This window comes from Durio zibethinus, chromosome 25, assembly GCF_047325235.1.
Source record: "Durio zibethinus cultivar Kanyao isolate XHJ-2024 chromosome 25, ASM4732523v1, whole genome shotgun sequence".
NCBI classification, from domain to species: Eukaryota; Viridiplantae; Streptophyta; class Magnoliopsida; order Malvales; family Malvaceae; genus Durio; species Durio zibethinus.
The window spans coordinates 13,251,159-13,277,274 of NC_143186.1; the positions used below are offsets into that span (position 1 = coordinate 13,251,159).

Below are 26,116 nucleotides of genomic sequence, written 5' to 3' on the forward strand. Positions count from 1 at the left end.
AATCATTACTTTAAACCAACAAACTCCATTCAATAATCATCAATAAATCTTAAGAACATGAAATAAACAAAGCCCAGTAATTTATCCAAATAGATCATTAAGATTAATGAAAGATTTCATGATTTTTCTTGGTTTTTCTCTCAAAACTTCAACTCCAAATAATAGCAATCAACTTGATATTTCTTCTTAAATAAAAAGAGGGCATGTACTCATCTTTAAGGGATTAACTTGATTGTAGCCTATGATTGTGAATCTCCAACTTAATTTTTCATATTCTCTAACCCCAAGGAAGATGAAGAAGAAGAACTATATTTCCTTTTTGTTTTACGATAGGTAGGTTTTCTTTCATCTAATACTTCAGCATTTTTTCTTTTACTAAATAATATCTTAATAAACTGATGGGCTTTAGTATTAGTCTAGCCCAATTAATAATTGGGCTGGAGTATTACATAACCTTATACCAAGAGTTCTTATCTATCATGTGCATAGCAAAAGACCAAGAAACGAATGAATTACAGGTTAAAAATTTCATTAAAAATTTCATCAATGTCCTTGATGAGATGTTCCAAATATTAGACATCCAATTTAAAATCAATTGGTAATAAGTGCTGGGGCCTAACATAAATATAAGATTACAGGATATTAAAAATTTATTAGATTTGAGATAATCCACTTTAACAAGCCTGCATCATTGTGACAAATTAGTAAAGGGCAACGGAAAAAAAGTCTTGACTCTGATACCATGTTAAACATCGAATTTAAAATTAATTGACAGTAAGTTGAATGATCCAATTTGAATATAACACTACAAGATATTGAAAATTTATTAAATGTAGAATAACTCACTTTAACACCAAAGAAGAATAAAATGAGCTATCTCTCCTCCGAGTTTAATGAAAGGTTGAAGAGAATCTCTCTTATAACAACCTTGCATTATAGAGATAATACCAATATATACAAGCAAACCTTCCCTTAATTATCACCATAATCTCCAAAACGTGTCAAATTCACAATTAATAAAATCAACAATTCTTTCAACCTCCCAAAATTTAGAAATTTTCATATATATTTGCACTTATCAATTCCACTTGATCCAAATATGAAATGACAAATTGACAATGTGAACATGCATATTGACTAATTGTTAAAACTCAAAAGAGTCAAAGTCCATGAGAAAAGTAATATTTATAGTGTAGTACCTAATCAAAAACTGACTTATTCAAGTCTTTTTGGGTATAAATGATCTGGGGTTCAATTCAGAAGTCAGAACCACAAATTAGTTTAGAGCTCTTGAGCTTATTGAAGAGAAACCAAGTAAAGCTCTTCAATATTGTTGTTCATGGCTTTAATAGTGGTTAGTTTCATGAGAAAATTTCTGTCCCCTATGCACAATATATCCAGGCTCCAACATGTAAAAACTTTGAAATTGTAAGTTCAGCTAGATGATTATGATTTTATATGTTTCCTGACAGTTGATTTTTTTTTCTTTTATTCCCCGATGATCTAACAATCCTACTTGCAAATTTCTTCTTGTTGTTTTTCTTAATCAGAACTGCTACACCATCCAGGCCAAAGACCAAGAGCGGGGGCGGTGGACAAATCAACCCCACGCCTGAAGCTTCAACGAATAGCATTGACGTTAAGGAGGTAGTTCCTAGGACTGATTTGGATACTGACGACGTTAACAAGATTATTAACAAAGCAAAAGTTGGTGCTGCTGTTACAGTTAATAAAATAGATGAACACTGATACCAAGAATCTGAAATGGTTGTGTCAATATTCTTGTCATTAATAATTTTATTGGCTAGCAGTGAAATTGATGAAGTTCTGCAATTTTCATTCGAGAAGGGTTTGTTATTAGTTTATGTTTGAACACTTATGATTTTCCTTTCCATCGTATAATATATAGCTGTTTGAAGGGAATAAGTTTCTAGTGTTCAATTGATGCAGTAAAGTTTCTAAATTTGAGTTGTAATATTCCCTCTTGTAGTAAAAAGAGTTATGAACCTTTAAATATCTAATTTCATCAAGTTAAATTTTTGATTGGATAGAAACAATTTACTTTATTTCTTCTAACAAAGGCTTAATGAGTGAAAATAAATATTAAAAATTTAATTTATTACAAAAAAATATAAATGTTTGAATGATTATTGAATTTTAATTTAGGTGTTTCTTACTTTCATTTACCCTTTTGCCAAAGAAAAAAGAATAAATCAATAACTACTAGTTAAACAAGAGGGCTAGTTTTTGAAATCGGGCCAAGATTTAGTCCAAGTAATGGCCCAGCTCAATGCTTAGGCAGTCAGGCGCCAGCTTTGGTTCCTTTCTTCTCTTAAACCCCTAAAACCCCGGCTTCTAATTTGACTATTGCCTCCTCGGATTGATCTCTCTCTGTTTCGGAGCTCTTCAATAGTATCTCTGCTAAAACCATCTCTCCTTCGAACCTTGAACCCTTCTAAAGCCCTTCATTTCCAAATGTCTCTCATCAAAACTTTCTTACTTCGTAACCAAACCGAAGTTCTCAAAACCCGGAACCCTCTTTACAAATTCCACCCTTCTGCACCACCCTTCATAATCAGAACCCTTAATTGCTCTCCCCAGAAACCAACCAAGAAACCACTTTCTCTATTGTTTGAAGAAGCAGTTGGTTTAACTGAAAAAGCTGCTGGAACTGAAAGTCAGAGCGAAAGCGAAGGCGAAAATAATGAGCTAAGGAGGGAATTAAGAGAATTAGAAAGAGAAGTTAGGAATTTGAAAGAAAACCCAAAGCCAAAAGGGAAAAAGAAAGAAAAAGAGAGAGTAGAGAGGAAAAAACCCGAGAAAGTTAAGAGTTTGGTTGAGTTGTTTGGGGGTGAAAAGAAAGAAGAAAAGGCGGAAAAGATGGTGAAAGGGAGGGGAGAAAGGGGGAAGGAAACAGTTTTGAAGAATTTTTCACAGTTAGCTGAGATTTTCGTCAGGCATTTGTATTCAAAAGGGTATTTTAACAAGGCTAATTTTTTAGAAGACAACAAGTTGGATTTTGGTTACTTTGATAATAGTTATAGCAGGAATTTTCTCAAGTTTGCTGCTTACAAGTTTGGTAAAGATCATCAAGAGATTGCAAAGTAAAAATATCTTTTCCCCTTTGTCCTTTTCATTTGGATTTGACATTGTTTATTAATAATTTATATTTATGTTGGCTGATTGATGTTCTTCATGTTGTTTTTGGTTGTTATTAAGATGGTGTGGAAAATTGATTTTGAGGATTATGGTTCTTTCAGTTTTAGTTTTGGATATTCAAATGAAATTTATAGTAACTGGGCTGATTGATTACATTAGATTTTTACTTTAGAGTTATTGGAATAATGGGCAATGTGGGAACAAAAAACGAATTATGGTTTCTTTGATGGCAACTAGGTTGATTGATTACAATAGGTTTTTACTTTATACCTAACAGAATAGTGAAAAATACAGGAACTAGCCGTTGTTTTCATCTTTTATTTTTTTTCTCCACAGCTAAATGGAGTATTACTTCTCTATTTCTAGAGATTTTATAGTGTTTTAAAGGCTTTTTGTATCCTTTTAGGATCATTTTAATGGGTTATTTAGTAATTCCTTCTCAAATTTGTCAATAAGTGATTAAGATTGTTTTGTGAATTGATATCTGCTGATGGATATCTCAAGCTTATTATGTGAGGGATATATTTTCTGGTGAGTTGGTTGGTAGGTTTAGCATATTTGATATTGAAAATTCTCATGGTAATTGTTCTTGTTCTTTTAATGAGAATTAGAAACTCAATAAAGAGATTAATTTGTCAATCCATAAAAAATGGCTGAAGCTCGCTAAAATGTTAAAAGAACAGAAAACAAGTACTTATTAAGGATTGTACCATGAACAATTAATTTACCATATTTTTATTCATGAAAAAATTATCTTTGATTCCATCTGTGTATATGCCCAGGATTGTGCCAATGTTGGAGAGTGATCTAAAGTTCCACTTCATAGATAAAATGAGACGATAGTAACAGTCTTTGATTTGCCTATGTTCCTTTTCTAATAAACCAGATAAAAGCTGTTATTTCTCTATGACAAGCCAGCGGACATGGTTTTTTCAATTATGAAAATCCAGAAAAGGTAATATCATGAAGTACCCTAAACTATAGTGAAATGTTTAATGTGGTATTTGAACTTTAAAAATCTTTAATGTGGTACTTAAACTATGAATCTATTAGCTAATGTGGTACTTGAAAGGTTGTTTGTCTACCATATGTCATCTTTTGAAGTGAGCCACGTTAGGGGTGTGGTACTTGGAAGGTTGTTTGTCTACCAAATGTCATTTTTTGAAGCTAGCCACATTAGGGATGAGTACCACATTAGTTAACAGAGTCATAGTTCAGGTACCACATTAAAGATTTTTAAAGTTCAAGTACCACATTGAACATTTCACTTTAGTTAGGAGCCATTCATGATATTAACCACATTTAGAAACAAGGAAATAGGGATATTCTTATTTAAGTGCATAGATACATGTATACATGCAAAATTATGGGCATTCATACAAACAAGTGTATAGCTAAGCATATCCAATTGTTTTATATCCATATTTAATGAAATTTAATTAAAAATTACAAACTATTTTCTCTCTTTCTCTCTCTCTCTCTCTCTCCCCCCTCCCTCACACACAAAAAAATTCTACTGAAGCAATTGTTAAGATCCTTTTTCACACCCTTCTTTGTCATTACATAGGTTGCACTTGGATTTATTCTTATGTGCTATCAGCATGACAATCAAATGGAACATCTGATTCTTTTTCTTGTAGTAACATTAGACTTATTTTGAAGATATTTTGAGTTCTTTTGTATCTGTTATTCAAATAACATCATAAGGACTAATATGATTGTAATTCTGCTTTAATTGTCTAGAGATTTTGCCTTAGCATGCTGTAGAATATAGGGTCTTATATACAAGTATTGCAAAGCTGGCATTCATGGACTTGGCATACCATTTAGCTAACTAAGAGCAAAAACACTTAATTTTCACCTAAGTACCGTTCATGAATAGCAGCATATATTTGTCAGAGCTACATCATATGAAGAGTTATGTGTTCTAAACTTTTGCAAAGTTGGTTTCTATGTGGTTGACAAAAAATCATGCTAATGACAGAAGGTTTTTTTTTTTTTTTAAGCATAAAAAATAATGAAAGTATCTCACTGATTCTAACATAATTTTTTTAACTTGATATGCTATTGACAACCATATTGTACACCAATGCAGTTTATCTGCCATTTTATCATGTTTTTATGGAACGACTGTCTTTTGGGGGAATCTTTATTGAATGACTGTCTTTTTACTCTGTAAAATAATAAAACCTTAAATTTTGTATTTGCAGGTGGTTGTCAGGCAATCACTTGAAAAAGGTGGTGCTCTTTGGTTGCCCTTCCCTTGATAAAAATAATGTCTATGCTGCTAAGAGATTGCGCAAGTTCTTTAAAATTCAAGAAAACATTGTAAGCCATTATATCAATACTTCTACCAAGAAACATTTTTATTCTGTATTGAGTGCAAATATTCTAATGTTGTTTTATTGATCTGTGATCTCTTCAGGTATGCAGTCAATGCATGCTAAAGGATTCATGCGAGTATGCTAATAAGAATGTATGGGGAATTGGTACCCAGAGTTTGCTTCTGGTTGATGTAATGAAGGTTATTGCTTTGTATGCTTTAGATGAAGTGCCTCCAAAGCTCACAGTTCCTGACGAAGTACAGGATTCAGCCAACAGACTGTTGAAGGAGGTTATAAAGCTAAGTCAAACCACATGACAAGGCTTCTAAAATGTTCCTACAGGTACTTAGTGTAAATTCAGTTGTAACTTTGTCATTATCTTCATTTAAGTCGTTTCCGTGGATTTGCTCGGATAATCATATTCCAGATTGTGGATATGATTGCAAGAAACGTGGATAAAGTTTTTACCTGTGGCATAGATGATCCTATTGGCAGACAAGCATACGTCTAAAGAAGGATTTTCAAAGTAAAATATTGATGGCTGATGTCCAGGAATGGTAACTTATATTCATGAATGACGTATTTCCTTGATTGACTGCTTGGAAGGCTCTAGATGAGTCAGGTTGGTCAACGCCTGAATTAGCTTTCAATCTCATATTCATGTCCCTTGAACAGGGATATTGAATTAGCTTAGAAATTTCCTTTTATAGTTGTTAACCTTAAATTCAATCTTCTAAATATAACTGATAGTAATCCAATCCACGTACTAGATCATTCAATTGAATTGCGTGAGGCATTTTAATCAAGTATTTCTTGCTTCAGTTGGTCAAACATTTGATAATACTTTGAATTGGGTTTTTGTTATCTAGAAATCAAAATCTAGAAGTTCTAGAATACGAAATACAAATAGTGAAGCAACCCGGAATTTGGTCCATCCAAGTAACAAGTTAGAAGAATAGTTTTTTTCATTGACTACAAGTTCGTTTGGATGCTTGGCGGGAGAATTCTCTTTCTTTCATCACCTTGTGTCACGATTCACACCATATTATAAGGTATTATCCACTTTGATCTATTAGGTCTCATGATTTTATTTTACAAAAAGCATATAGGTGGTGTGAACACTTATATACAAATCAATTCTAACATATAACGGATATAGGGTTCATGACTCTTTTCTATGACTCTTTTTTAAGACTATGACAATGTGCATGTTGTTTTATTTACTTGACCCTTAGAGGTCCGGTAATAAAACACAGCCATGGCGGGGTGGAAGTCCCTCCCACCACGCTACCAAAGGGATCCTATGCTTGTTTATGTTTTTAAGTTTTCTGGCATGCTCCATGGGGTTTGGGTCTTTGGGGTGATGAAAGGTAATGGAGTTGTTCAACTGTTTCTTCATTATAATTATTGTAAAAGTCAAATGTTGGATTGTATGTATGAATTCACTTGAGATCTCTTTGGAAGTTTATGTTAAATTATGAATATCTTTGCCAACAGTACTTGAGAAGAGAGGATTTGATGGCTTGGGTTTTATCCTAAGTTTTTACTTACCTTTTTGTCAAGGTAAAGCTGAAGCTTCGCTTTTGGAACTCATAATTTGGTAATTACCTCATCTACATCATTTTTGCTCCCATTAAAGAAGCAACTTTTTCATGGTTGACAAATAATTGGCAATGACATTTAGATGAGGAAAACAGTGTCCTTCAGCTTCAGGTTGCTGCAAATAAACTGGAGATTTAATTCATACAATAATAATTTTTAGAATTGATATTTAATAAATTTAAGTTCAAATATAAGAAATAAAACAAATTAACGTCTCAATGTTATTTAAATTAAGAAAATAATGGAATAATGTTTAAAAAACATATTGTCAAAATAATGAATTTGTTTAATTTTTACAAGTTTAATATCCTTTTATAGTTTTATATTTGATTTTATTTTATTTTTAAAATTTTTTCCAAGCAACGTGTAAAAATTAAAATTGTAAAAAAAAAAAAGAAAAGCTAATACAAGTCACAAGAACACCAACATAAATTGGACTTTTGACCAATCGTTTTCTTCTCGTCTCTTCCAACTAAAAGGTTTATTCGTTTAAAAGTACAAAAAAAAAAAAAAGAAAAAAATTTCTTTTTACTAATAATTCCGTGAAAGGAAAATGCTTGCAGGACACGCCCCATCAGAAGAGCGTGATGCCAAAGGATGCACCGACTGGGCCCACCTCGTCACGCTAAGCTGCATGGTCACGTTAAAGGGAGCAAGGAATGGAAAGGGCCCTCGGGTCCGCATCATCTTTTGCTGGACACGCACACATGGGGACACAAAGACCATTTAATTAATTAATTATTTATTTTGAGTGTGTTTGGGGAAGGGATCTCGCACGTGCGCCGAACTTTGACACGTGGGAATTACCTTCATTTCTTATTGGATAGTCATCGACAGGGTCCGTTACTGAATCGATACCGCAGAAGTAGCCACGTGGCGATCTAACATCACACTTTGGTCATGCATAAATTAAGAGGTACATGAATAGAGTGCGAATTTTGTTATATCGGCATCTTTGTAAAATTAATGAATATCGAATTTTGGATTAATTGATAATTAAAGATCGTAAGTTTGAGAAGATGTATTGTGTAATATTTTTTTAAATTAAATAGTAAAATAAAAAATTTAAAAATAATTTTTAAAAAATAAATATTGAAAATTTTATTTTAAAATTATTTATCAAATATTTTATTTATTAAATTTTAAATATTATAATTTATTTATTTAATTAAAAAATAATTAAATTTAATAAATTTAATAAATAATATAAATAAATAAAAATCTAGTTTATTACGAATTATTAATCGACGCTTCTGTCCGAGTAAAGAGCGAGAGAGAACACTAACAAATAATAAAACCACCAACGACTTAGTTCTACTATATAAAAAGTGAGTGGAAATATCAATTATTAATTCTACTATATAAAATGGGTGGAAATATAAATTATTGTGGCAAACTTGTTAAATCAAAGAAGACCAGGGGCAATGAGATATAATCAGTGCAGTTTTGGCTGACCACCTCGCAAATCCATGTTAATTTACAAGCACTAAGCTTCTTATTCAAGTCTTATTTTTCTTCTTCCCGGTTTTTCAACTTTAACAACCCAAGCCCAAAACCATTCCCTGTTTCCCAGTCGGTTTCCGTCCCCATTAATCCACCGATCTTAATCAATCTCCAACGAAATCTCATCAACGCTGTCGTTTAAATCTCTAGTCGTCGATCTAAAGCCTTTAGAAACGAAAGAGTCCTTCTCCGATCACTTACCTTTGCAGCGTAAATTTCATCAGTTTTAGCTCATCTCCCCCATAATTCACCACAAGCCCAATTATTTTTTGTTTTTTTTCATTAATTTTTACTCAAATCCTATTCAATTTTTTTATTTTCCTTTTCTTTTTAACCAAACAATAAAATTTGCTATAAATTCAACAAATCTTGCGTCCGTTTTTTCTTTGCTTTGAAATGACATCGGGGACGAGGCTGCCGACATGGAAAGAAAGAGAAAACAACAAGCGTAGAGAGCGGCGGAGGAGAGCAATAGCGGCGAAGATCTTCTCCGGACTTCGGATGTATGGTAACTATAAGCTTCCGAAGCACTGCGATAACAACGAAGTTCTCAAAGCTCTTTGTAACGAAGCCGGCTGGACTGTCGAACCCGATGGCACTACTTATCGTAAGGTAAATTACTATCCTCACCAGAACCTTTTTCTCTTAGTTTTTTAATTGATTACTTCTGAGTAGAAAATAATGAAGATAATGCAGATGGAACAGTTTTTTGTTTGGAAAAGAAAAATCACTGAAATTTTCGTTTGTTTTTAGTTCTTTTAAAGTCAGTTTGATTTATTTTTATTTGCAATTTTTGAAAAATCGGAAGCAACGGAAAATTTTTTTTCCGGTGTATTTTAGCTCTACGAAGATCGTAATGATTTAAAAATTTACTTTTTCTATTGATTTCTTTCTCTGGCGTATTTTAGCGCGACGAAGATCATAGTTTTATTACCGCGACGAAGATCGTCGTTTTGTTATTGCAGTAATAATAAATTAATCATCATAAGAAATAGGAAATCAAATAAAATCGCTGCCTGTGTGCTAAATTGTGCCGCTTTTGCGGTACATGTTAGTCTACGGTAGTGCAGTCGTGGTGCTAGCATACGCCGATTCCGGCGGGCTAATGTTGACATCGGACCATCAAGAAGATCTGGTGCTAACATGCACGGCTCATACCGGCGCACGTTAGCAGCATTAGTTTTTTTTTATCTTTCAGCTGATGAAATGGTGTTTAGATTCTTTTCACTGCTTTTATTATTATTATTTTTTGGTAATTTTTGAAGTACTACTTTTTTTTTTTGTACGTTAGATCTGGTCAGAAGTGTCATTTTAGTCTTCACCCATTGTACGTTTAGATCTCGTCAGCCCTCTTTTTATTTTTATATAACTATTTTTAACTCTTCACTTTAGCCAACGCGTGAGCCGTGAAGCACCAAAGAAAGATTCTTCTCTTTCTTTGATGACAATGTGAACTGGTTGAATTGCATATGAGAGAACATGGGACTGATCATCAAAATCAAAATACACAACTTGGCAAAGTTCTCAATAAAAAGACCCAACCACCCTTGTTAAAATGATGATTGATGAGGGTAATTTTGGCATCATTTGAATTTTATAGTAAGCTCATATTTTTTTTTGGACTTTTGTAATTGCTAGGTAACAAACAAGGATCCTTTTACAGGGATTTTACACAGTTTCCCACTTTGGGACAACTTTCATTTTCGGTTGCTCATGATGGGTTTTTCATTTTTTGGTTTTTTTTTTTTTAATTTTCTGGGATTGGAGTTCAATTGTTACGGGTAAGTTTGAGTCACTAGGAAGGTTAATTTGGCCTTTCTGGTTGCTCATTTATGATTCAAGATTTAGCAAAATTAAATTGAGTAAGAACATAGTAACACCCATTAACGATCTCCTAATAATGAGTCAATTTAGTTGATCTGTAGCTACAGGGAAGATTTTAATTAGGTTGTTTAAATGGGAAAGTTTCGTGCGGAGTCAAAACTCAGTCTTCTCAGAGAAATTAGATACTATCTTTAACTATGGGAGGGGGGGGCAGCAAGTTTCTTTGAGATGATTTCTTGACTTGAACCATTTTAAGATAAGAGGGAAAGAGAAAAAACTTATAGGTACTCACGTGCTAGGTTAGGAGTTTGTAGGTGATTTAGCTGGCAACCTGAGGGGTGATCCAGCCAGCCTTTTTTTCTTGGGTTGCTTGACTGTATTAACTACCACCTTTATGTCAATTTATCAACACATTTTAGCTTGTTTTGATGTTCTAAGCTTGATTACTCAACCAAGCAAAGACTATATGGTTAATAAATAAGGTCTACTATTGTATAGAAGTTTTCCTGTTTAATGCCAGTCTTGAATCAGGTGGACTATTTCTTAGACTGCAGCTTAGAACGGAGAAGTTGATGTTATTATCATGTATAAAACAGTTGAGGATTTTTGTCCTAAGCAAATTGAGGATAAATTTGTCAAAGTATTTCTAAATAAGTACGTTTTTTTCCTTCAGAGCAATGAGAGATGAGATGTGTCTGAGATGAGGTTTTTGGGGAGATATTGTCTGATATGTGGAGTGATGGAATAACCATGTGTACTATAACGCAAGTATCAAGCTCAATTCAACTAAAGATATTCAAAGTTGAAATGATTTAGGTGGATCGGAATATAAGATTATTGACATGGAAAAGAAAAATGAGCAGGCTATCATAATGATGTTCTAGTTTGTTGGAATAAATGACATTCATAAGAACTCAAATTACATGTGTAATCAAATGATGGAATGAGTTTTGGTTTCTGAGCTGCTATTTGTTTAAATTTCTTATTTCCAGAATTGAGGATGCTAGGCTTGCAGTATTGGGTATTTGATCTGTTGCATGTGCTTTTAGGGTACTGATAACTATCTAATTTCCACAGGGTTGCAAACCTGTGGAGCGCATGGATATAGTAGGTGGATCTGCAACAGTGAGCCCCTGTTCATCTTACCACCCAAGCCCTCGTGCTTCTTACAACCCAAGCCCTGCGTCATCCTCCTTTCCAAGCCCAGCTTCATCTTCATATGTGGTTAATCCCAATGGTGATGGGAATTCTCTTCTCCCATGGCTCAAAAACCTATCATCTGCATCCTCATCAGCATCCTCTTCCAAGCTTCCCCATATATATATTCATGGTGGTTCCATCAGTGCTCCTGTCACCCCTCCATTGAGCTCACCAACTGCCCGAACCCCACGAATCAAAGCTGACTGGGAGGACCAGTCAGCTCTTCCAGGTTGGAGTGCACAACAGCATTCTTTCCTGCCTTCTTCAACTCCACCTAGCCCTGGTCGTCAGATTGTTCCTGATCCAGAATGGTTTGCTGGGCTCCGAATCCCTTATAGTGGGCCAACTTCTCCTACATTTAGTCTCGTCTCCTCAAACCCCTTTGGCTTCAAGGAGGAAGTTTTAGCTAGTGGGGGATCCCACATGTGGACTCCGGGGCAAAGTGGGACATGCTCTCCTGCAATAGCTGCTGGATTAGATCATACCGCTGATGTTCCAATGTCTGAAGTTATTTCAGATGAGTTTGCTTTTGGAAGCAATGCAACAGGGCTAGTAAAGCCATGGGAAGGAGAGAGGATTCATGAAGAATGTGGATCAGATGACCTAGAGCTCACTCTTGGCAGTTCCAGGACTAGGTGAGTTTGTAAGCATATTGAATAGATAGCTTATGCCCACTACATTTTTACTTGTGTCACATTGTCCTGCAGATAGGGCTATCTGTGTGAAAAAGTTCTGGTGTCCTCGTATTATGAACTTGATTCCATATCTATGCTCCCAGACATAAGGAACAAAAAGGGATCAAGGTGAGCATGAGCAGTTGCTTTCTTGTTTTAGTTTTTATTTAATTTTTGAAAATTTGCTTCCAAAATATATATATAGTTAGTTCTTCCCGAGGTGGTTTCATAGCCTCGCGACCAGACCTAGATTTAAATCTTAATTTTGCTGAAAAGAACTGTCATACTTGTATGATTGTTGTCTTGTCTTTAAGTTAGGTTTGCCATTGGAAGAAATGCCTCAATGACTGGTCAATTCTACTGTTTCTCAATGGCCAAACCTTTTTTGTGAAAATCAGGATAGCTTGGACTTTTATTACCATTTCCTTTTGTACATACTTGACATTATCATGTTGTCATGCTCCAATATCAAAGTCCACTTCTTTTGGTTTTTTATTTGATTATTTTCAGTACTTTACTTTCTTGTTCTATTGACATATTGGGGGGGGCCTAATTCCCAACAGATTTGTTTGGTTAGTGTTTTAAAGAAAGTAGCACATTCGAGACGAGGACAATTGTTGTGGACCAGACCACAATGACTTTTGCTAATGAAACTCTTGAAATTTAGATTGGGGCTACAGCCTATAGGGTTCTTGACTTCATGGTCTGTTGGCATGAGGTTCATCCAAAATCATTGGGGAATATGGCCCCCCATTTCCCCTTTTCCACTTAGCAAAATTCAGCCAATGCTGTTTAATCAATGGAAAATGTGGGGTGAAAAATCCACTACCTGCTTGTCATGTTGGTTCAACCATCAATTTTAGCAGCTGTTGCAGTTTTGGTAGTATGCTGGTGAGCTTGACATAAATGGTTTTAGCAAACAAAAGAGTTGCGACCCATACTCGAGTGTTATGATTTCTTAGTTTGGTTAATTTTTCTTTTTCTTTTTTGGTTTCCAATATAACCAAATAAATTTGTCACAATTGGTTTATTATGCGATATTGGTTATTGGTAGCTCTGCCTATCAAGCTGATGATGATCTTTGCCATATTATAGAGAAAAACAAGAGCAATTTGATTTTGATCTTTTCAAAATTTTATGGGATGATGTCTAACTTCATTATTTTATTAGGAATATCTCTGCGTTGTAATATTCCAATCGTAAAATATGTCTTTCAAGAGCAATGCAATGGAGCTTTAACTTGCGAATTGAAATACTTATAAATATAGAATACAGACTTAATAAATTACATATTTAAAAGGAAACCTAATGAATTACAGCAATTTAATTTGCAATTTTAATGTTTAAATTTTAGATTAATCATAAAATTATAACTTCTATGAAATTCAAATGACTCTAGAATACATATAATGACATAACACAATAAATCAATTTAAACTATGAAAATAAACATACAAGTAACATGATCTTGATGTATAGAATTATTGATAAGATACGATAATTATTTTATATTATATTTTATTTGTATTTAAAAAGAGGAATATTAATTGTAAAGAAAATTAATACTTATGATATAGGATTATTCAATTCTCCTTAAGTGGAGATGATTAATTTTAATTTATGAGATTAAATTTACATGTTCAATTACCATTTAAAAATTAAATTAATAATTTAAGTTGCATAAATTTTGAAGAAGAATAGTTTTGATAAATAAATAAATTATTTTATTTTAATTTTTACATATATCAAATATAAAATAAAATAATATTATTTAATTTAATTTTATTCATAATATTATTTTATCTTATTTTGTTATAATCTTATGAATTAAACATGACTTTAAAATATATCTAGTGAAAAAATGCTTTTCCCATAAAATTTGTGCCTCTCAAATCTTGATATCCATTGAGCAACAGTTAATCAATCACGAAAAATATCAAACTAATTATCTCTTCAAAATTTAAATCAATATTGCCAACATATTTGGCTATGGCCCGCAGCTTCGAAACCATAACGAAAACACAACAACTTTCTCAAGTTCTTATCAAAATTTACAAAATAAGGAGATTAGGCTCGTCCAGTATCCTTTAGAAACTTATCTTTGATCTTTGTAAGGCTTACCACGACATCCTTCATATCTTTCCTCTCTGCTGGTGATTCTGCACAACAATCTAGAGCCAACTGCATAACAGATGATATGCAACTGGTTTTAGCCATGAAATTGTCCTCATCTTTTTCCAACAAATAAGCATCTGCTACTTCTGTTATTGCATCAGGCAAAGATTCTTTCACCCAACATTTCAGGTTCATTTCTCCAGCAAACATTTCATTTGTAGGCTTCCTCCCCGTAAATGTTTCCATCACCAGAATACCATAATTGTAAACATCTCCTTTTGTTGAAACAACTCCAGTTGATCCATATTCTGTGAATTAACTACAACTGAATTACTAAACAAGTATATCGACATGGAGATTAAATGCTTAAAAACTAATTTGCAATCAAACACTAAAATCCTTATGCTCCTACAGGGATCTAAGAAAATATTTTTTTGATAGGGTTAATGTTTCGAATGTGATACATGAATTTTAAAGATCTCTAATGTAATATCTGAATTATGAATCTGATAACTAATATGATAGTTATTTCTACCATGATTAGCTTCAAATGATGACACATGATTGATAAACTGTCTTTAAAATATTATATTAATTAACAGATTTATAGTTTAAGTATCAAATTAGAACATTAAATATTTCATTATAGTTTAATGACCATTCCTGACATTATTATTTTTGAAATAATGAATTAATTAGAATATTCGAAACATCACCTGGAGCCATGTAGCCTATAGTAGCAAGTGTCATGGTTTGTGTCACAGAAATCCCTTCTCCCAAAAGTTTGGCTATGCCAAAATCGCACACACGAGCAACCATGTCTTTGTCAAGCAAGACATTACTTGGCTTTAAGTCACAGTGGATCACACGTGTTGGATTTCCACAATGGAGATATTCTAGTGCTGATGCGACTTCGATCATTATGTTTAACCTCTGTGTGATATGAAGAAAACACTCCGGAGAATACAACCATTTTTCAAGGCTTCCATTTGGCATGAATTCCAGCACCAAGGCTTTGAAGTCAATATTACAACAACTGCTTATGATCTTCACAAGATTTCGATGGCGAATATTGCGCATTACTTCACATTCAACATCAAAGCTTCTAAATGCTCCCTCTAACTGCAAATTGAAGACTTTTATGGCAACAGTCGTCTCATCTTGAAGTGTCCCCCTATACACAGTGCCAAAACTCCCTGAACCAATTAAGTTGGATTCACTAAATCTATCTGTTGCTTGTAAAAGTTCGTAGTACGATATTCTTCTCCATGTTGCCAAAGGTAATGAATGATCTTCTGTCACTGGAAGATTCACCGGCAGATTTGTTTTCTTATTTCGATATCTTTTGAAGACAATAAACAGGGCTGCTATCAATATTATTGAAGAGATTGTTGGAAGAACATATCTCAATACATGCATAGCGGTTGTCTTGGATCGTCTGGAGCTGCTGGAATTGCAAGGAGGGACTAGCAGTCGAGGTGAACCGCAAAGTGCATAATTGTTCATAAATGATGTAGCTGCAAAGTTTCCAAAAGGTCCCCCATTAGGGATTTCTCCTCCCAGTTTATTAAAAGACACATTCAAATATTTGAGAAAGGAAAGCCTCTCCAAGGACTTGGGAATGATTCCAGAGAGATTATTGCTGGATAGATCTAAGAATTCTATACTCAGAAGATTGCTCAAGGATTCAGGAATAGAACCTTGCAAATTATTGTGTGCCAGAGAAAGACTGGTTAAGTCTTTGAGATCACCAACTTTGGCTGGGATGTCACCAACTAACTGATTCTTGGACAGGTCTATTTGTGTTAAGACCTTCAAATTCCACAACTCTGGAGCTACAGAGCCAGTTAATGAATTTGAAGAAAGATTCAAAACCAAGAAGATTCCAGAGGGTGGAGGGTATTGTTGAAGACAAATTGTTAGAGTTTAGCAACAGAATTCTAAGGGAAGTAAGATTGTCAAAGCATCTTGGTATTGGTCCAGAAAATCTATTACCAGGCAGAAACAATTCACCCAAGTTCCTCAGCTGACATAGCTCATCTGGTATTGTTCCCTCTAACATATTGCCACCAAGATACAATCTTTGCAGGTTTATATTTGAGATTGATCCTGTCAATTCATTGTTGTTTAGGTTCAATGCGGACAAGCTGCTTAACCTGCTAATTCCACTGGGTATTTTACCAAAGATTTTGCAATCAGAGGCCTCAAAAATCTCGAGAGAAGTTGATAGATTTGCAATAGAAGGTGGGAATACTCCAACTAGGGGATTCTGTGCTATTCCCAAAGTCCTTAGATGCCTGCAATTTGTCAATGATGTGATAAAACTCAATTCTGGAGTGGATGGATCACTGATGAAATGATTATCTACCAGGCCAAGCAGCAAAAGATATTCTAAATTACCCAAGGACTTGGGTATGGTACCGGTGAAAAGGTTCTCACTTAATTCTAGGAAAGCAACCTTGGAAGCATTGCTGATCGAATCAGGGATGCGTCCACTGAGTTCATTGCCCCCAACCATTATTTCTTCAAGATTTGGAAGGCCTGGGCCTATATCAGATGGAAGATTGCCCGAAAAGTAATTTGCAGCCAATGAAAGTTCTTTCAGTGTTGACATGTTGAAGATTCTTGATGGTATCGGGCCTGTTAGACTGTTGATTGCCAATCTCAATATCTCAAGATGCTTAAGATTACCTATCTCCTGTGGTACTATGCCTGGCCAAAGAGAAGCACAACAAATACATGTGCACGTAGATGTTATAACTCTAATCAGTGATCAACCAATTAAAACTCTACCAGCAGAACTTTGCTGACAAGAATATATTTTCATTATTTCAGCATTACTTCCCGCTAGTTTAGCATTGTTATTGAAGGCAACTTTTGCGTTCAAAAGCTGCTTTTGATTCAACTTTAATGCTAAATAATAAAAAAATATAAATTTTCAGTTTAAAAACATGGTTTGCAAACCCAAACAAAAGAAACTGCTCTTGCAGTGAAAACGTATAATTTGGATAGAGAATCACTATATTATTTTTATATTTTTTAATATTTTATGATTTTTATGCATATCCTATTAAATATTTCAATTGTTCACGGAACTTTTTAAATACATTTTTTTCAATTCAAACTTTTTATAATCGCAACAGTAATGCTAATTTAGCTTTTTATGTCATATAAGATTATTTAATGTAGTAGGGATAAAGTTTAAAGGATTTTATGAGATATATTCACGTCTGAATCGATCGAGTGATCAATTGACATAAACCTTACCAGTGAAGTTGTTCCTGCCGAGCCGAAGTTGCTTAAGCAACGTACAATTGCCGATGTCTCTAGGAAAAGCTCCATCGAGCTTGTTGTCATAGAAGAAAACCTTTTCCAGATTAGGGAGACGGTGACAGAGGTCCGCTGGCACGCTGCCTGATAGGCTATTGTTCATCACCACAAAGTCTTTCAAGGAAGAGATGTTGAACATTTCTAATGGAAGACGTCCTGTCAGCCCACTGTTCTCAACAGCAAATCTCTCTAAACCAACAAGTCTGCTCAGCTCCCATGGGATTTCACCTGCAAAATTTAATTATCACAACAGTGACTTTGTTCTTCTGCAAATTCAAATTAATTAGACTCACTCCATTTGATTATTGGTATTATTTTTGCTATATATATTATAATTAAGCTCAAATTATTCTTGAAAATAGTAAGAATCAGAAGCTTTGGTATTAAGGTATAAGCTGCAATAGTGTTAAGTAAATAAAGCAGCTTTTGGTAGTGTTTATCAATTTCGGGAAATATGTGAAATTTTTAACCATTATTAAGCATCTGTTAGAGGTGAGATTTTTATTTTTTTTAAGATAATAGAGGTGTGTATTAAGGTCGGTTGGATTAAGTTTGATTAACCTGTTAAAATTTTGATCAAAGTCCAAGCTGTCGCGTCTAAAAGATTCAAAATTTTTAAAAAATATATTTATAAAAATAAAATATCAATGTTTTAAATTAAAATAAAAATAAAATATTTTAATAATGACTAGCTAGCCAAGGTTGAATAAGCATGGACCACAAGAAATATAAGATATTTTTTGTTGTAATACATATATATATATATATTTTCCAAGTTATTTGAGTGAGGGATACATATATATATATATATATATATATTTATCATTTTGGATATAAAATCATAAAATCAGATATGAAGGTCTCCAATTAGTTTAGGACAAGAGTAAATTACACGTTTAGTTAAAATTTTGAAAGTTTTTATTCTAGTCACTAATTTATTTTAAAAAATTACGATTCAATTACCTTATTTTTCCTTTTTTTTTAATATCTAAAATTTATTTATTTATTTTTAAAGATTTTATGAGGTCATGTCATCAATAATGCTACGTGGTAAATGTACCACGTCACCTAGCCTTTAGCTTTTTATGACTGAGTAACAAAAATGTTAAATTTCATAAACATTAGTGCAATAGATCATGAATTTTCAAAGTTTAGTGGATGATTTAAATAAAATTTTTAAAAAATTAAGTGATCTATCTAATTTATCAAAAAATAGATGGGTAAAAAATGATACCTTCCAAGTTGTTAAAACCAAGATACAACTCCGTAAGCATTGTCAAGTTGCCAAGTTCTCTAGGTATGCTTCCTGTGAATCTATTGTTTGATAATCCAAGGATCTGAAGCAGCCTACATCTTTGCAGAGTTGGCGAAATTTTTCCAGATAAATTGTTGAAAGAAATCTCAAGCACTTGAAGTAAAGGAAGATGATCACACAAATCCCCGGGAACACTTCCTTCCAAGTTATTAGTAGCTAAAAGAATCCTTTGCAACGAAGACATGTTGAAGACCGTCAATGGTATGGAACCTGAAAGAGAATTGCCTCCCAAAAACAGTTTCTCCAGCCGTGGAAGATAGCCTATTTGTTCGGGAATGCCTCCGGTGAAATAGTTATTTATCAAAATCATAGATTTCAGACGGCGCAGATTGGCCAACTCAGGGGGCAGATTACCATGGAAATTATTGTTTTGGAGGTCTAAGGTCGTGAGGAAAGAAAGGTTTCCTAGATGTGGAGGGAGGGTACCATTGAGACTCATTCCAGGAAGAGTCAAGGCTGTGACTCGTTTGTGCCTAAAGCTGCAGTAAACACCAAACCAATTACAAAATGAAACTGAATTTGACCAGTTTTTGGCCAAAATGTTCTGAGGATCAAGAATTATATGAGCTTTCAAGGCAAGAAGAGCATCCTCGTCGGTACGACTAGTAAGCTGCTTGGAGAAACAAACAGTAGTATATAAAAAAAAGCTTTTGTACGTGCTTGTTTTCGGTTCTTTATAGCCTAACGATTTTAATCAAGATTTTTGAGCCATCTATGGCAAATTCCAAACAAAAAATAGAAGAAAAAATAACAAAGAATCTTTTATTAGATACTTGTCTTTTTTGCAGTTGGATCTCTAAGTTTTGGAATGCTCTAAATGCCACTGAAGCATCGAAATCCGGATTGATATCAGTGAAACATATTTGAGCAAGATTCTAACACCATTGCAAATGTGTCAGAACAAGAAAAACAGAGCAAACGAAGCATACCCAAAAGTAAACCAATCCTTAGACTATCAAGAAAAATACGAATTTCAAAGTAGTAAGATCTAATTAAAAAATTTCATCTAATTAAACACGTTTAGCATATTTTTCTACGGTAGCAGATCTGTTAGAATTATGCTTAATCTTACAAGACACAAATTGCTACATTGATTATATCCAAAAAAAAAAAAAAGGAATGGAAAATAACTAATAATATGAAATAAAAGCAAATTTTAAATATAAATCCTACAAAAGAAAACAAACTAAAAAAACTAATTGATAACAAAATTACAATTTAAGATATTAAGTACACAGAGTGTCAAAAGATTATTTTATAATAAAATTTTAAATTTCAACTATTTAAGGATAAATTTTTTATTATGACAAATCAATAAGGCTCTTTCTTTTTTATACTTGAGATTACAGGGATTGGAAGTAAAATCCTAGAAGAAGAGTATTTATCCAGAAAAAAAAAAATGCCAGCAGAACTAATTAGGAGGATTTTGATTTTTCTTCAAAATCGTATGCCCTTTTTGATACTTCACTCCATGGTGTTGAAGTAGTAGACTTCGAAGATATTTCTCAGGCAGGTAAATAATAATGTTGGAGATTTTTCATTAGCATGAGAAATGAGGGATTAATGTTGTCAAATCCTTTGAATTTGTCTAAATTTTTTGGATACTGGTAACTTAATCAGAAGTGGACAGATGAAACCATTAATTTCTAATTTTTTGTGGATCAACCCTCCTCACATTTTTTAGGCAGCTAACCGGTGCTGATTTACATGCCTCAAAAATATAATTCAAATGCAAGAATTAATCTACTTGAATCATTGTTCTCGGACAGAACTTGAAAGCCCGGAAACTTTTATTTCTTTTTTACTCCTAATCTTCCAGAGTTGAAAATTGAAGAAAGTACCCTGTGAAGTTTATACTGAAATGTTGATCTAATCAAAATATGCAAAAACTGAATTTCAAATGGCTTATGAGATGATGATAATTTGGGGATGAACTTAGCTTTTCAACCATCTGCATGCAGAACACTATAAGTTCTCATGAGTCATGACTTCTCAAGTTCTCTTTACATCAGATCAAGATTATACACATGTAAAGAAAAATAATCATCAATCTGTGATCTGCTTGATGCAACAAAGTTCTGTTTTATTGATTAACTTCATTCATTACTTTCACTGCACAGCAGCAGCCTGCAGCAAACATGGTGGAAGGAGGTGTGATCACTTTGGTGCCAAACGTAGATCACATTCCACAGTCAAACTCTAGACAACCTTCCAAGAGGACGAAGAGCACAACCAAGCCTAGAAAACCATATATATGTCGATAATTAGTAAATGTCAAAGAGTATTTACCTGTCTAACAAATTGTCTGATATTTAACTATATTTGGATCAGTGTAAGAAAGATGACTTACCTGTGAATATGTTGGACTCTTGAACAGCAGGAAATTCCCTCGAAAATCCTAGTTTATAAACTTCCCTTACGTAATGGATGTTTCTGTCTATTATCCTACAGCGTTTTTTTGGTTCTTTTGCATTTTGAGATGATCATAAGCTTTGTCTTGACCAACCATTCCTCTTTGTCTTGAAACATAATATTTCCAATACAAACTCCAATTGCTACACCAACAATATATCCAATGACAGCAATAACCCATATCCAATCAACATTTCTCAGTATGGAGTGGTCTTTTCCATTTTGAGATTGGTCAGACTGTATGGGGTCTGTTTTGGGATGATAGCCACAAGGGGGCAATGGGATTCCGCATAGGCCGCTATTATTTTCATATCTGGATGCTGGAAATGTAGTGAGTTGACCTGTTGAAGGTATAGGACCGCTGAGGTTATTATTCGAGACGTCCAAGTCTGTGAGAAATGAGATTAGCCCCAATGATCCTGGAATCCTGTCTTGAAGAGAATTATAAGACAAATTAAGCAAGCAAACTTCTTTCAAGCCCCCAAATGTATTTGGAATAGTTCCAGTTAATCTGTTGTGTGACAAATCTAAAACGTGCAAATCAGACATTAAACCCAAGCTGTCAGGAATAGTTCCAGAAAGATGATTGAAAGAAAGATCCAAAAATACAATAGTGCCATTACTTCTTTTTACCAAGTGATTTGGCCAACTATATATTGTTATTGATGAACAAGAATTCGAATCAAAACTTTCTGCCAACCTTTCTTCACTGATTCCCTCAGAATAAATCAAACTATTCCTCATTCTACAATCACTTCTCCCTTTGTCTCTCAAAAACAAATACCCCCCTTTTGAACTAAATATGGGATCAAAGCGTGTTTGGGTGGCAAGATTTGATGGAATATGACCTGCAAATTGATTGCTACTCAAATCAAGCCATATGAGATTCGGGAAACTACCAAGATCAGCGGTTTGGATATCACCAAAAAATGAGTTATAACTTAACTGCAGAATACTGAGTTTCTGAAGGTTCCGAATAGCTGCAGGGATAGTTCCAGTTAATTGATTAAACGAAAGCGACAACCAAGAAAGATTTGCACATTTAGTGAGTGATACTGGAATTTTTCCACTGAAGAGATTGTTGCTGAGAATAAGCTTCTGCAAGTTCCGAGTGCCAAAGCATATGTCATTCGGAATTTCACCAGTGAAGTTGTTTCCCCACATAACAAAGTCATAAACATTTGGTAGCTTCCACACTTTTGATGGAATAGATCCACTTAGGTGGTTACGTGCAAAATTAATTGTCTTCAAGTTTTTACAATTGCCAATATCTGAAGGTATTGTTCCTGATAGAAAATTGTCTGCAAGGAGTAGTCGTTGTAGGGAGGAAGGAAAGGTTGAGCAAAGTCCTGAGGGTATGTTTCCAGTGAAGGCATTGGAACTAAGGTCGAGGACTTGAAGCTGAGCACAGTTTCTTAGAGAAAAAGGAATGGAACCACTGATGTTGTTGAATGGTACTTGGAGGATTTGCAGACTAGGAAGAGTACTAATAACTTCAGAGAGGAAATTTCCTGAAAGCTGATTGTTTCCAAGGTTGAGCCTTTGCAAAGCATTGCAAGACTTAAATGTCTCAGGAAATCCCCCAGAAAGATTGTTTCCTGAAAGGTCAAACTCTACTAGAGTCCCACAAGTCAAACCCAATTCTGAGGGGATATTACCAGAAAGGTTGTTGTGAGCTAAATTCAGGTGCTTCAAATTTCCCAAATTTCCCAAAGCAGCTGGAATTTTATCATGCAGGCTGTTATGGGAGACATCAAGGTTCTCAAGAAGCTGACAGTTAGCCAAGCTTTGAGGAATTCCAATGCCATAAAGAGAATTATTAGACAAGTTAAGAGCCATAAGCTTATCACAGTTCTTGAATTCAAGAATTGGGAAATTACCAGATAAGTTGTTTTGGGAAAGGTCCAAAGCCTTAAGGGACCTGGAGAAATCGGAAAAAAGAACAGCAGGGATATCTCCAGACAACATGTTATAAGACAGGTCCAAAACCGATAGATTCTCGCAAGACGAGAGGTTACCCAATTTCCCAGACATTTTGTTATGAGAGAGATTCAACAGTTTCACATTCTGACAACTTGAAAGAGAGTAATCCAATATTGAGGAATCTGAAATCAGATTGCTTGAGAGATCAAGCTCTACAAGAGAAGTTCCAAAGTTGAAACTACCTCCTGGGATAGAGTTATGTGAAAGGTTTAAAGAAGCCAAATGGTCACAGGAATCTAAAAAAGTTTCAGAAATTGGCTCTGATAAATTATTGAATGACAAATCAAGTGTCTCAATAATGCAGGAAGGATAAGAAGCCTTGTTGAGGAAGAGATTACCAAAGAATGAATTTCCACTCAAATGGAGATGTTGGAGACTTTCCAGGACTATGAGATCATCCATATGCAAATGACCAATTAGACCCGCATAAGTGAAATTGAGCATGCTAACTTTTCCATAAGTAGAACAGAAAACACCTCGCCATGAACATGGACTTAAAGATTCTGATCTCCAATCGTTCAGGAAACCTTCAGGATCAGCATCAACAGATTTTTGCTTGAAAACCAACAGTGCCATCACTTCATTGCTACGATTCTGTTGCTGCAACGAGAGGTTGTATTGATTGCTAGCCTCCAAAGCTGAGAAACATGCAGATAGGAATATGAAAATAAAGGAGCAGAAGAAATGCATCCAATGCTTCTGGACTGACGAGAAATTTCTCATTTTCATTCTTTAAGATTTTGGATGAACAGGATTTCTCATTTACAGTGGCAGTGTTTATAGACTTCTAGGAAATTTCTCTTCTTGAAATGTCACATTCATTTGACTCTCATTAAGACTGTAACATCAATATTCTATCGTCACATATTATTCAGTGGAAGTTTTAAAAAATTGAAAATGCTCCAAAAAAAGGAGAATTGTTGGATATATCTTTTGATTAGTCAGCAAATGTGTCTGATCAGTAGAATCTGAAACGAACAAACCCCATGTCTGGGGTAATTCAAGTCAATGATCCTGAATTTCTAAAAAGGTTAAAGTATTCGGAAAGTACCTACTCTCTGCTGAAATGTTCAAATTTGTTCCGAGATATTGACTCCTTATTCTCCATTTTTCAGAACAACATAAGCTAGAATTATAAAATAGGTTACCGTATTGCAAGAGCGTACATTTTTATTGAAAAACCAAAGCTTCAAGTCGTTTTCTTGATTAAAAAATATATTATGTTCATATTACATAATATTTTTCTTGACTGATTAACAACAGGACATGTATTTTAATATCATTTTCTAATTTTTTTTAAATGGTGATGTGGCATAACATCAAAATTAAATAAAATTATTGAAAAATAAAAGAGCTTTAACAGGTAAAAAACTGTTCAATTTTTTTGGTTTCTCTTTATTTTGAAAAATTGGGATCACAAAGAAAAATAAGATAAAAAATTATAGATAGTTAAATTTAAATTAATTAAACAATTTTTAAAAAAATTAATTACATAAACTAATTAAATTAATCATCGGGCTTTCCCATTTCTTTTTTTATGAATCTTAATTCAGGCTTTAGCCTTGTGATAACGATGTGCTATCGGCAAACCAAGACTTTCTAACCCAATGAGGCCAAATCCCAGTTTTGTCTTTGCTTTTGTTTTATTATTATTTTTTTGCCCTTTTGGGTTCAAGTTCTGCCAACATAATCAACTTGCACATAACGTCATTGACAACTCAAAGCTGAAAGACTTCGCCTTGGTTAATTTTTACGGCGAATTAATAATTTCTAAAATGTTTTATTTTCAGAACATAAATAATTAAGTTTTAGAGAAGTCAAAATAGTTGCGTAACTTTTTTTATTCTCGAGGTTTTCAAAGATTTATATTTAATCATTAAAATTAAAAATTAATATTACGTTATTTACTCATGTAAAAATTAACAAAAAATTTTATATCTGATAAAATTTTAATTAAATTAATTATAAATTAAAAATATAAATAATATATTAATATTCATAAATTATTTAAATTTATATAAAATAAAATTTAAATTTGATTTATTAATTATTTAATCAAATTTAAATCGATATAAAATCTCATAAAAATACATAAATAATAATAATAATAGAAACATACGCTATCTCATTAATTTTCATTCAAATTTCAAATGAACAAAATTATAATGATAAAATTTATCTGTTAAAGTAAAACAACAAATTTCATATTGAACTAAAATAAAAACGAGAAGTTTGGTATTCACCAATTGCTGTCAACACAAACAACTAGTGCATAACGCCATTGACAAAATCGAAGAAGAATTTTTTTCCACCAACGTTCCTATCAACGTTTCCAGTCAATCCATCTCCTTCTTTTTTAGTTGTGGATGACCAAATTTCCTCCAAAAAGAGAAAAAGAAAAGCATCTGCTCCTCAACTGTCCACAAATTTCTAATCTTCTTTTTCCAACACTTTCGGTTGAAGATGGACAAAATCTTGGGTTCCAAGTAAAAGCCATGACGGTACTATTACTGACTTTAGGAACTCAAGTTGTGGAAAATCTTCCATGTGCCACAACGTGGAACTTTATTTTTCGAATGACCCTTGTTAATTTCCACGCACGTTTCTTTTAATACTAATCAATCACATTTTTGGGATTTGAATTCGATGGCAGTTGAAAACCACCTCTCAAAACG

The 26,116-nt window shown here is 33.6% G+C and overlaps 3 protein-coding genes, 2 long non-coding RNA genes and 1 pseudogene across 8 annotated transcripts; 4 read left to right on the forward strand and 2 right to left on the reverse strand.

The window, feature by feature from the left end:
- Nucleotides 1-1,240: 1,240 nt before the first annotated feature.
- On the forward strand, nucleotides 1,241-2,036 carry LOC149511651 (uncharacterized). Its single transcript, XR_016333819.1, has 2 exons — nucleotides 1,241-1,428; nucleotides 1,551-2,036. It is a non-coding gene; the product is annotated as an uncharacterized LOC149511651 (long non-coding RNA).
- A 291-nt stretch (nucleotides 2,037-2,327) lies between these two features.
- On the forward strand, nucleotides 2,328-6,956 carry LOC111275936 (craniofacial development protein). 2 transcript variants are annotated; one of them, XM_022861579.2, is made up of 4 exons: nucleotides 2,328-3,104; nucleotides 5,370-5,487; nucleotides 5,585-5,825; nucleotides 6,353-6,956. In XM_022861579.2, exons 1-3 carry the CDS (start codon nucleotides 2,476-2,478, stop codon nucleotides 5,798-5,800), a joined length of 963 nt encoding a protein of 320 aa, XP_022717314.2. In that variant the 5' UTR covers nucleotides 2,328-2,475; the 3' UTR covers nucleotides 5,801-5,825; nucleotides 6,353-6,956. The 2 variants fall into 2 exon arrangements, with proteins under 2 accessions (XP_022717314.2, XP_089610188.1); XM_089754062.1 differs by lacking the exon at nucleotides 6,353-6,956 and having other exon boundaries at nucleotides 2,330-3,104; nucleotides 5,585-6,074.
- Nucleotides 6,957-8,523: 1,567 nt separating this feature from the next.
- Nucleotides 8,524-12,781, forward strand: LOC111275935 (BES1/BZR1 homolog protein 4-like). Of its 2 annotated transcripts, XM_022861577.2 has the most exons (3): nucleotides 8,524-9,200; nucleotides 11,490-12,247; nucleotides 12,320-12,781. In XM_022861577.2, the coding sequence occupies exons 1-3, from the start codon at nucleotides 8,985-8,987 to the stop codon at nucleotides 12,321-12,323; spliced, it is 978 nt and encodes a 325-aa protein (XP_022717312.2). In that variant the 5' UTR covers nucleotides 8,524-8,984; the 3' UTR covers nucleotides 12,324-12,781. The 2 variants fall into 2 exon arrangements, with proteins under 2 accessions (XP_022717312.2, XP_022717313.2); XM_022861578.2 differs by having other exon boundaries at nucleotides 8,552-9,200; nucleotides 11,490-12,781.
- Nucleotides 12,782-14,353: 1,572 nt separating this feature from the next.
- On the reverse strand, nucleotides 14,354-21,025 carry LOC111275932 (uncharacterized). The gene is made up of 4 exons (XM_089754368.1): nucleotides 20,995-21,025; nucleotides 18,966-19,727; nucleotides 17,669-17,959; nucleotides 14,354-14,709 (listed from the first exon to the last, which is right to left on the reverse strand). Exons 1-4 carry the CDS (start codon nucleotides 21,023-21,025, stop codon nucleotides 14,354-14,356), a joined length of 1,440 nt encoding a protein of 479 aa, XP_089610494.1.
- LOC149511652 (uncharacterized) lies at nucleotides 14,717-17,246 on the forward strand. The gene is made up of 2 exons (XR_016333469.1): nucleotides 14,717-16,444; nucleotides 16,533-17,246. It is a non-coding gene; the product is annotated as an uncharacterized LOC149511652 (long non-coding RNA).
- On the reverse strand, nucleotides 20,917-24,191 carry LOC111276283 (receptor-like protein kinase BRI1-like 3 pseudogene; annotated as a pseudogene). The gene is made up of 2 exons (XR_016333714.1): nucleotides 21,397-24,191; nucleotides 20,917-21,284 (listed from the first exon to the last, which is right to left on the reverse strand). The product of XR_016333714.1 is annotated as a receptor-like protein kinase BRI1-like 3 pseudogene (transcript).
- Nucleotides 24,192-26,116: the final 1,925 nt, after the last annotated feature.

What these genes read in the sequence shown, in the direction of transcription:
- LOC111275936 (XM_022861579.2), top strand. Translation starts at nt 2,476, where the DNA reads ATGTCTCTCATCAAAACTTTCTTACTTCGTAACCAAACCGAAGTTCTC. An exon ending in GATCATCAAGAGATTGCAAA is followed by an intron (nt 3,105 to 5,369) that starts GTAAAAATATCT and finishes TTGTATTTGCAG; the next exon opens with GTGGTTGTCAGGCAATCACT. An exon ending in TTAAAATTCAAGAAAACATT is followed by an intron (nt 5,488 to 5,584) that starts GTAAGCCATTAT and finishes TGATCTCTTCAG; the next exon opens with GTATGCAGTCAATGCATGCT.
- LOC111275935 (XM_022861577.2), top strand. Translation starts at nt 8,985, where the DNA reads ATGACATCGGGGACGAGGCTGCCGACATGGAAAGAAAGAGAAAACAAC. An exon ending in ATGGCACTACTTATCGTAAG is followed by an intron (nt 9,201 to 11,489) that starts GTAAATTACTAT and finishes TAATTTCCACAG; the next exon opens with GGTTGCAAACCTGTGGAGCG.
- LOC111275932 (XM_089754368.1), bottom strand. Translation starts at nt 21,025, where the DNA reads ATGAGAACTTATAGTGTTCTGCATGCAGATG. An exon ending in TGGTTTTAACAACTTGGAAG is followed by an intron (nt 17,960 to 18,965) that starts GTATCATTTTTT and finishes TAAATTTTGCAG; the next exon opens with GTGAAATCCCATGGGAGCTG. An exon ending in CGGCAGGAACAACTTCACTG is followed by an intron (nt 14,710 to 17,668) that starts GTAAGGTTTATG and finishes GTTAATTCACAG; the next exon opens with AATATGGATCAACTGGAGTT.